Source organism: Acanthisitta chloris, unplaced genomic scaffold (genome assembly GCF_000695815.1).
Source record: "Acanthisitta chloris isolate BGI_N310 unplaced genomic scaffold, ASM69581v1 scaffold22638, whole genome shotgun sequence".
NCBI lineage: Eukaryota > Metazoa > Chordata > Aves > Passeriformes > Acanthisittidae > Acanthisitta > Acanthisitta chloris.
In genome coordinates, this window is record NW_008686816.1 from 3,159 (window position 1) to 13,009 (window position 9,851).

The window sequence follows — 9,851 nt, forward strand, 5'->3', positions numbered from 1 at the left end:
CAGTGCCCTCCCCTCCCGCCGTGCCAAGAACTTCGAAAAACAAGCGCTGGCACCCAGGAGGGCAAGGCAAAACGAAGCAGAGGAGCTTTTTTCCCCACCTTTCCAGGCGCTGCCCCCTCTCTCCAGCCGCTGGCCGTTGAGTCCGAGGCTGCGATGTGTCATCAGTGCCGAAAACTGCCTTATTAGGAGAGAAAGTATCGGTGAAAATCAGTTCTTTGCTTAAAGCCGCTGCCCGCGGGTGCCAGCCCGTGCTCATTCCTTAGGGAATGACGAGCCATGAGCTCAGCGGCGTGACCGGGAGGTGAGAGCATCCTCCCGCAGGACCACCGGCCCCTGCTCCTGGCAGCGGCAGGAAAACCCTCGCCTCGTCCCCGAGGGTTTATTCTCTCCATCCTACCCCCCAAAAAAAGCAGCCGGGAGAATGCGAGATGAGGATTTGGGGGTGGCAGCTGCAGGTGCTGTGCCCGGGGACAATGCCGGTTTCGGATGACTCTGCAAAGCTGAGCTCCTGCTGCAGGCTCTGCTGCTCTCCCGGGGGGTGTGAGTGCGGGGTTTGCTCCATCTCAGCCTTCCCGGAGCCTGCCTGAGCTTCAGCACCACATTCCCTTGCCGTGAGGTTATGCCACATGCTGAAATCCCGGCGAGTTTTCAGGGAGTGCTCACACCGGTCCCGTCGGTGCTGCTGGGCAAGATTGACCAGGAGACAGAGGCTGTTGCTGTCAGCACTGGAGCAGCTCTTGGTTTTGGGGTCTGGTTTGTATCCCTCACTCCTCCTCCGTGGTAGTCAGTCGCTTTGAGGGTGTTTTCTTCCCTTATTTTGGGTTCAGGTGGAGCCTCGAGCATAGCCCTGCACAGCTTGCCCAACCTGTGGGTGACACAGGGACAGCAGCAGGTGTTGCCCCAGTTCTATCTGCTGTGGAGATCTCTCAGGGTGGGCAGGAAAGGCTGAGACCTGTTACACTCATTGCTCTGCTTCACATCTCCTCTCCTTTCCAGGGACCTGATGGCACAGCCTGAGCCTCCTCCAGAGCTGCAGTTGGATGAAGCTGGAGCATCCTCAGCCCTGCAGGGAGAGGCTGCAGGAGCTGCTGCACACCCAGACCATCCCCACACCCCACTGGACCCAGTGGGGACTGTGGGGGTGACACCTCTGCACAAGGACAGCCCAGACACCTGCCAGGAGCTGAGGGCAGAGAGTGGGGACACTTCCTTGGAGCTAAACATGCCAGGGACCCAGCTGGATGAGGATTCAGCCACGGCTGGGATCCCACTGGATGTGGATGTAGCAGGGATCCCGCTGGACGTGGATGCAGAGGGAGTAGGGATTCCACTGGATGTGGATGGGGCAGTGATCCCGCTGGACGTGGATGCAGGTGGGACAGGAATCCCACTGGACATGGATGCAGAAGGAGTGGAGATTCCACTGGATGTGGATGCAAGTGGGACAGGGATCCCACTGGACGTGGATGCAGGTGGGACAGGGATCCCACTGGATGAGGATGCAGGTGGGACAGGGATCCCACTGGACATGGACACAGACAGGACAGGGATCCCAGACGATGCAGACGGCGCAGGGATCCCTCTGGACATGGATGCAGAGGGAGCAGGAGGCCCTCTGGATGCAGATACCACGGAGCATCAGTGCCTGACCCTAGAAGAGCTGGGCAACTACTTCCAAGAGTGCATAGAAATCGTGGAGCAGCTGGAGAAGGAGCGGGACAGCCTGATCGCCGAGCTGGCGCAGCTCCGGGAGCCAGCGCTGCAGGAGATCCACCATGCCCACGAGGAGATCCAGGCTGCCTGTCGCCTGCTGGCCAAGGTGGAGCTGGAGAGGGACAACCTGAAGGATGAGATCAGGCAGATCAAGCAGAAGCTGTTCAAGGTGACCAAGGAATGTGTGGCCTGCCAGTACCAGCTGGAGAGCCGCCGGCACGACCTCTCCCAGCACGCGGCGTACCAGGGTGAGCTGGAGAGCCAGGCGGGGCAGCTCTCAGGGGAACTGTCCCAGCTCAAGGAGACCTGTGAGAAGGAGAAGGAGGTTTTGAGGCAGCGGCTGGAGGCTCCTCCGTGTCGCCAGGACAACCTGTACCTGCAGGAGAGCCGTCGGCTCTCCGTGGAGTTCGAGAGCTTCGTGGCGGAGAGCAGGAAGGGGCTGGAGGAGCACTACGAGCCCCAACTGCTGAGGCTGCTGGAGAGGCGAGAGGCAGGGGCTAAGGCACTGCAGGAGATGCAGGGGGAGATCCAGGGCATGAAGGAAGCCCTGAGGCCCTTGCAGGGGGAGGTCAGCAGGCTGAGGCTGCAGAACCGGAGCCTGGAGGAGCAGATCGTCCTCGTCAAGCAGAAGAGAGATGAGGAGGTCGGGCAGTACAGGGTATGTGTCCTGTTGAACACTCTTCAACCCACTTTAGGAAGATTTTCTTCCCAGTAAGGGTGATTAGACACTGAAATGTGTTGCCCAGGGAGGTGGTGGAGTCACCATCCCTGCAGGTGTTTCAGGGCAGACTGGACATGGCACTTATTGCCATGGTCTAGTTGCCATGGTTGGTGTTGGGTCATGGATTGGACTCAATGACCTCAGAGGCCTTTTCCAACCTGATTGATTCTCTGATGCTTTTTACAGGGTGGGAGTTGCTCTTTGCAGCCAGGATGCTGCAGGTCTTGCTCATAGAGCCAAGGGGAGGAGCAGGGTGGGTGAGGAGGTGAAATATCTCCTGCAGGTTGGAATCAGAATTCTCCCCCACCCTGGCACAGACCAGGTGAAGCAGCAGCCCCTGGGTCTAGGGCCAACCTGAGGTTCCACAGTTGCTGTGGGAAAGTTCAGCAGCTTAACCCAGCTTGGAAAATGGATTTCTTCTGTATCTATTCTCACTTGGCTTTGGCCTCCCCCCCAGAAACATCCCCAGTGAGCAGGGATGGGGTGGAGGGGATGGTGGGTTCCTTCCCAAAGCTGCTGAGCACAGGCATCACACATTTCCTGCAGTTTGTACAACCACAGGCCTGAGCCAAGGCTCATGGAAAGTCCAGTTTTGAATAAAACACAGTTTTTCTTTCTCTGCTGGGGCAGATTCTGCCCTTCCCACTGCCAGGAAGGGTCTCACCTCCCGTGCCTGCAGCCCAGGGACTCTCTGCCCCCTGAGAGGGTTATTTCTGGCTGGGCCAGGCATCCCCCAGACACTTCAGCCTGAGGGATGAAGCAACCCAATATCTCCAAGAGCACATTTGGCAAAGAGGCTCCACAATTAATCTCCCTCCTTTCAACACTCTCTGTTCTCGGCTCGCAGTCGTTGCCTCCTCCCAGCCTGGCTCTGAGCAGGTTCTGGAAACTGAAATTCCTCTCCCTCCCAGCTCCTCCCTGCAGGGATGAGGACCAGGCCACCAGCATCCCACTTGTCTTGGACTTCAGGGACCACTGTCCCCTGGAGGACTCGTCTTTGGGGCATCCCTGGTGTGCCTCCACATTTTATTTTCCCCAAATTCCTTGTTTATCTTTTCAAACTCATGGTTTTATCCAGCTCTGGCAGCGTCTCAAAACACACAGAGAGTTGTTTAGGGGACAAAACGATGCAGCTGGGAGAAACCTAAGTACAAAACACATCCCAGCCCAACCCAAGTTCCCACCTGTGGAGCACAACAAAGGGGTTTTTTGCACAGCTTTTTGAAAGTGGGAGGTTGGGCAGTGTCAACCTGGCTGTGCTTGTCCAGACGAGCACCATCCACAGGCAGATCCTTGAGGAACACGTGGGCAGCAGTGAAGCATGGAGACAATTTTCCTCCCCCAGCTAATCCACTGGTGATCTCTCCCCCTTAGGAGCAGGTGGAGGAGCTGGAAGACAGGCTGAAGGAGCTGAAGAATGGGGTGCAGCTCCAGCAGCGTAAGAATCAGGAACTGGAGGAGCTGAGGACCAGTCTCCACCGGGAGCTTTCCATCTACAAGTGTGTTTGTGCCTCATCTCTGGGGGCAGAGGGGCTGGAGGAGGAGGAGGAAGAGAAGAAGGGTGGGGAAGATGCTGGATGCTGCATGGGGTCACACAGCTATGAGACATCACAGGTTTTGTGGGGTGTGAGGAAAGGTCTAGTGGGACAGCTCAGCCCCTTGGCCAAACAGCAACTAGGGATCTGCTGGAAATTCCCGAGCTCAGAGAGGTGGAGTCGCTTCCCAAGGAGAAGGTGTGGCTGCCTAAGTGGTGGTTTCCTTAGGAATCCGTGGGAAGGAGCTGAGGGTTAGGGAAGCAGAGCTGTGGATGTTCCCCAAGCGGAGAGAACTCTGTTCTGCTCCTAACTCCATTGCTGGTTTCACTCAGGACTTCACTGCAAGCTCCAGGAAAAGTCCAGGAGTTTGTGGACTGTTCTGCTCACCAAACTTTGAGCTGCTCTGTGGCTCCAATCTCAGCTCTGCACACACTTAATCATTTTCTGTAGTCACTGTTCCTTTAGTATCCCTTTTCCCCCTTCTCCACCCAATCCTCCAAACACACCCCAGGAGGATATTCCCTCCCCCAAAGGGTTTTCCAGGTAGGACTTTGGGGTGGTGAGCACAGGGAAGAGCTCTCTTTCAGCCTGTGATGTCCCCAGCCATTCCCAGATGTATTCCCAGGAGAAAGTGCATGTAGGATTCAGCCCAGATCCCAACACCTCCCTGTCCTTGCTGTGTGGACTCCTCCTAAATCACAGTCCAACATTTAATCCCCAGGGCAGCACTGGAGTCTCTTAACTCCTGGAATCTACAAATTGCCACCCTGGGAGCGGCAGCACAAGAGGCTTCTCCGGTGTCAGGACACCTCTAATGAGGTTTCACGTTTGCTCTGGGGACCTCAGGGTTAAGTGCAGCTCTGAGCTGCCTTTTCCTGTAGCTCACACTGAGATGACATTCCCTCCTGTTCAATCCTGTTTGCCAAGGGCTCTGGAAGGGCTGGGCTGGGCCCACGTGCTCACCAGACCATGCACTGAGCCTCCTCAAGTGTTTCCCAATCCCTTTTCTTCCATACTTTGGAAAAAAATGGTTTCCAGAAATAGCACATTCCCTTTCCCCCCCACCGCAGCCAAAGTGTCTAAATATTCCATAGCCTAAATTCCTTCTCTACCCTTACAGGAGCTGCTTGGAAATGTATGGACACCTTTGCAAATCAGAGGAAAAAGCAGACCAGGACTCTTAGAAGTATGGAATTTTCCTCTTTGTAGCAAAAACACCAGACAGGATCTACAAGGGATGTCTCCTCATGCTGCTTATCCTGCCTGGAGTCAGGAACACCAGACAAGCCTTTTTCCCTGGGTGTATTTCTCCAGGTGCTGCTGTTGCTCATGTAGTAAAACTGCTTTTCCACAGAGGAGCAGAGCAAACAATCCTTGCACTGAACAATGGACATGGATGAGGAATAACAGATGTACGTTTTGCTGTGTTTGGGGAAAAAAACCCTTCTTGTTCCAGAGGTGGAATTGTGTAAACCTGCACAGAGAACCCTGGAAGCTTTAGGGGTTTAGTTTTAAAGTTTACATCAGGAAGAGCTTTATCCTTTGAAAAGGATTTTTCTTTTGTATCTCAAGGGTCTCTGCTGCACTGGGATGTGCTCACAGGAACAAGTTGGGGGGGAAGAGGTTTCCACTTTATAGTCTCACACTGAAAATAAAGGTCAGAGTTTAAGGAGAGTTTTAATTCTCAACATCACAGGTTTGGGTGTCAAACCGAAAGTGTTTGTATCCAACTGCTTGAGAAATAAAAAGGGCAGAGGGTAAAGGCAGCAGAGCCAAAATTTGGAGGGAGGAACAATTCAGTGACTCCTTGGAGGTTTTAAGTGCTCATTGACTCATTGCACAAAGAGAGGAGCAAAAATGAGAGGGGGAGAAACCTCCATGTGTTAAAAACAATGGAATATCTATCCCAGGGATACATGTCCTTCCTTTCCTAGGTAAAAAAAGCAGTTGCTGCAGAAGGAAAAAAGCACAAAACTCACCAGTGTTTACGTAGAAAACCTTTATTCCATCTGAAGCACTTACAGGCAATCAGTCAGGAGGAGATGGACAGTAACAGGCTGCTGGTGGCACAGGACACCCGAGTGGAAGACGTGCAGGAACTAGTGGTCAAGGACTAACTCCTAAAAAAAGTAGTTTATCCACGTTGAATCTGCTTTATTCCAGCTGCTCAGGGCACAGGGAATGCCAGCTGGGATCATCCCTTGGTACAAACACCTTAACAACTTAGAAGCCCCAAGTTTTAAAAACCATTTCACAGAAAGGAAAGAAACATTATGTGAAAACACAGCTCCAGAAACACACAATAGAGCAAAAAAAACCCAAAAAAAACCCAAACATGGGAGAGGAACAATGCTCTGCAGGAATAGCTAAGGAATCTGAACTGCTGGCACCCAGCAGGTGGGAGAAAGGCAAAGAGGAATGGACACCCAGAATTGCCAGGAGATAAAAAAAAATAGAGACATTTTGGTTCAAGTCAGAATTTGTAAGTCTGGTTTGTATCTGCCAAGGCAGAAAACTCCCTCAAGGTACAGATAACTAAAGGAATTCCAAGGTTTTTGGGCTGTAGTGAGGAGGACAAGACCTTGCACACATTTCTGAGCTGCCACTGGATTAACACATCATCTCCTCTGGCTCAGGCTCACTGGGCAGCTCTGCCAGCTCAGCTTTTCAACTAGGCAAAAGCTCCATGGGTGGAGCAAGGGCAAGAGAGAAAATAACCCAGATCAAGGTGGGTTTGCTGGGTGTGATGAGGCAGCTAAGATGGGACAAACAGCCCCACACAGAAGGTGCTGTGGGAATTCTGAGCCAGGAGCTGCAGCACAGACCTGGCTGAGGGGGCTGAGCCCTGTTTGGGGTGGGAACTCCCTGGCTGGGTGAGAAATCCTGGGATGGGATCTAGAGGAGGAGGATGGCTGAACACGAAGTCTAACGTGTGTCTCAAAACCAGTGTTAAGTCAATCTCGGGGCTGAGAGGGAAGAGAAGGGAAAAAGAATAAGAACAGGCAACAGTTGTCATCTAGGATCCTTGACCTTCTGGATCCACACTTCCTTCAGGGTCTTCATCGTTGTAGATATTCTCTGCCTGCAAAAGAGATGGAGGTTGAGGAAGCATTTCCACCCCTTGGGACAGGATTGCATCTCCTGCAACACTTCACAAAGCTCTGGCAGTTTATCACCTGCAGATGGATCACCCATCCCTGAGCCCAAGGTCAGTTAACATCAAAGCAGCAACACAACCAACCTTCTCCCTAACAGCCATGTCTCCAGAATAATTCCCAAGTATCTTTGGGATAGGAGATCCCCTTGTTAAAACAGAGACCACTGCAAGAGTTACTTCAGGTGTACATTTAGGAGATCCTCTACTTGGCAGCACCTTCCAAAAGATCTGCATGGAATGCTGCCAAGCACAACTTATTGGCACACAAAAATGAGGAGTATGGTCAGGATTGCTTCCCAAAACCTTCACCAGCTGGGAATGTGGGGACAGGAAACTGTTCCTGTTCACTTTTCCATCTTCAGGGAAGCATTTGATCATGTACAAAGATTTCATTCTGGAAGACAAAAGCTCCAGAAACCTCAATTTCATCTCTGGTTCTCACATGCTGTTTTCATTCACATGCAGAAGGGAAAAAATTCCTTCTGCACCAGCACTTTTTAAACACAAAACAGCTTCTGGGTGTTTGGAAAGCATTGTCTCAACCAAAGCTGGAGAAAACTTCACTGTCCCTTTGAGATTCCAGCTGTTCTAGGAAGTGAGCAACTCCAAGAGCTGTGAAAGGAGCCAGGAATGCTGAAATCCAGGTGAGTCCCAACACCATCCACTTCCTGCACCTTCCCAAACCTACTCACCATTTGCCAGACTTGCATGATATTATCTTCTGATACAGAACAAATGACCCAGGGCTCGTTGGGATTCCAGGAGAAATCTGATATCTTTGCAGTATGACCACCGTGAATGAACTGGGATGGGGGAGACAAAGAGAGGAATGGTTGGGAAATTTGCATCACAAGGATGACAGGTCAAAGTAATCATTTGGATTGAAAAGACTCACCAAGAGCTCTGGGGGCCCATCCTCAGCATCTTCAGGGGATTGCTCTTCCCCAATTTTACTGGGAAAAGGAGAGGAGAGAGGGAAAGGTGAGAGGTGGGGTGGGTTTTGGGGTGTGATGCAATGAAGCACTGATTTTTTGGGGGGAAATGTGAGTGATTTGGGGTTTACCTCAGGTCCCAAACGTTTAGTCTTCGGTCTGTGCCACTGGAGGCCAGGATGGTCTCATTGTGGGGAGACCACTGAACCTGCACACAGGGAGGGATTCAGGGGTGAGTTTGAGAAGCTGCAACATTGACATTCACCACGGACACTTCACTTTGTAGTCTGAAAGCTCCACGAGAATTCAAACTGATAATAACCTCACATGAATATTCCCACTAATCACTTCAACCCAGGAGGCACTTGGGAAACACACCCCAACAAAGCACTTCAGCACCACAAAGTGCCACCTGGAACCTTTTCTCCAAGAAAAACCAAGTGTTACCAAGGGCAAACAGTTCCCAAGGGTATTGGCTGCTCCTTATCTTAAGGATTGCACAACAGCAGCCACAGATTCCTGCAGCAGTGGGGAGAGTTTTCATGTGCTATCTCTGTAATTGAGTTTAACTGCCCCAAAAATCACAGTTACTACTTCTGCTGGAGGCAAAGCTCTCCAAAACACACCACTTACAGGATCACAGGGTTAGAACACAGAACCCTGCACACTAATATGGCATTTCTGTGTGGCAATTTGTTCAGGTACAACTACAGTCTGAAGTCGTAATCCCCCCCCAAAAATTCTACATTTTTAAGGCACAAGTTGGAGGTGGAAATACTTTGTCTGCTAAGCACATTACCTATGATGTGAATATTCTGTATTTACACCAGCAAAATTAGTGACTGTTTGTTGTCAGAGGATGTTCCTGTGATCCTGTTCATATGGAGCAGTCAAACCTTCCTCGAGGATCACACAGGGATGGAAACACTGCAGCCATTTCCCTGTGCCTCCTGCCTCAATCTGCTGCCATGAATAATTGAATGGATTCTGTGCTGCTAACATTTCAGCTTTCTGCTGTGGTTAAAGCTCCAGAGCATTGCCCTGCTCCATTCTGCCTGCCTGGACACTCTTATCTGTGTTGGAGCTCTGCAGCTCCACAACAATAACCCACAAAATTATAAGCAGATGAGAGAAAAGAATGAGTTAAGGACAAAAATAGAGTGGAAAAACCTTTTTTTTTTTCTTTTCCAGACAGCTAAGAACTAAGTTTATGTGCACAAAAGATAAATACATGTTGTTATACCTGAAATATTTCATCTTTATGAGATTCAAAGGAGTGAAGCTTCAGTTTTAGGTTCCTCAAGTCCCACAGAGCAACAGTCTAGGGGAAAGATACAAAAACATGTTTTGTTGAAGCAACCAACACACACATCCACGTGTACACTGAACAGGGATGTTCCAGGTCAGGGCAGAGGTACCTTATCAGCTGAGCCTGTGGCCAGGATGAATTCACTGTAGGGATTGAAGGAGAGGCAGTTGACTTCAGCTGTGTGAGCATCCACGGAATGACTAGGCTTGGAGGTGTTGTTTGACCGAGTGTCCCAGCTGGAAGGGGAAAACAGGGAATTCAAACAAAGGTTTCTATCCCATTTCACCGAGGGACTAAGGAGCAGGTGGGAAAACGAGGCTGGAGACAGAGAGGCTGGAGAGCACCAGGAGAAAGGGACCTGAGAGTCTGGATGGACAGGGAGCTGACCATGAGCCACAGTGTGCTCAGGGGGCCAAGGAGGCCAATGCCATCCTGGCCTGGATCAGGACAGTGTGGTCAGCAGGACCAGGAGGTGATTCTGCCC

The 9,851-nt window shown here is 51.4% G+C and overlaps 2 protein-coding genes across 2 annotated transcripts in view; one reads left to right on the top strand and one right to left on the bottom strand.

The window, feature by feature from the left end:
• Positions 1-266: 266 nt before the first annotated feature.
• SYNC (syncoilin, intermediate filament protein) lies at positions 267-5,153 on the top strand. Its single transcript, XM_009080355.1, has 4 exons — positions 267-301; positions 997-2,371; positions 3,809-3,933; positions 5,090-5,153. Exons 1-4 carry the CDS (start codon positions 267-269, stop codon positions 5,151-5,153), a joined length of 1,599 nt encoding a protein of 532 aa, XP_009078603.1.
• A 1,662-nt stretch (positions 5,154-6,815) lies between these two features.
• The window catches only part of RBBP4 (retinoblastoma binding protein 4), a 6,861-nt gene continuing 3,825 nt past the window's right edge, over positions 6,816-9,851 (bottom strand). The window contains exons 6-11 of the mRNA XM_009080354.1: positions 9,477-9,603; positions 9,302-9,379; positions 8,190-8,266; positions 8,022-8,079; positions 7,819-7,929; positions 6,816-7,051 (exon numbers count right to left, since the gene is read on the bottom strand). Of these exons, the coding sequence (XP_009078602.1) occupies positions 6,986-7,051; positions 7,819-7,929; positions 8,022-8,079; positions 8,190-8,266; positions 9,302-9,379; positions 9,477-9,603 (517 nt within the window). The 3' untranslated portion in view covers positions 6,816-6,985. The remainder of the gene's footprint in view (positions 7,052-7,818; positions 7,930-8,021; positions 8,080-8,189; positions 8,267-9,301; positions 9,380-9,476; positions 9,604-9,851) is intronic.

Excerpts from the sequence above, each read along its gene's own strand:
- SYNC (XM_009080355.1), top strand. The coding sequence starts at position 267 with ATGACGAGCCATGAGCTCAGCGGCGTGACCGGGAG. Across the intron at positions 2,372-3,808 it reads AGGAGGTCGGGCAGTACAGG|GAGCAGGTGGAGGAGCTGGA; the intron begins GTATGTGTCCTG and ends TCTCCCCCTTAG. Across the intron at positions 3,934-5,089 it reads CGGGAGCTTTCCATCTACAA|GAGCTGCTTGGAAATGTATG; the intron begins GTGTGTTTGTGC and ends CTACCCTTACAG.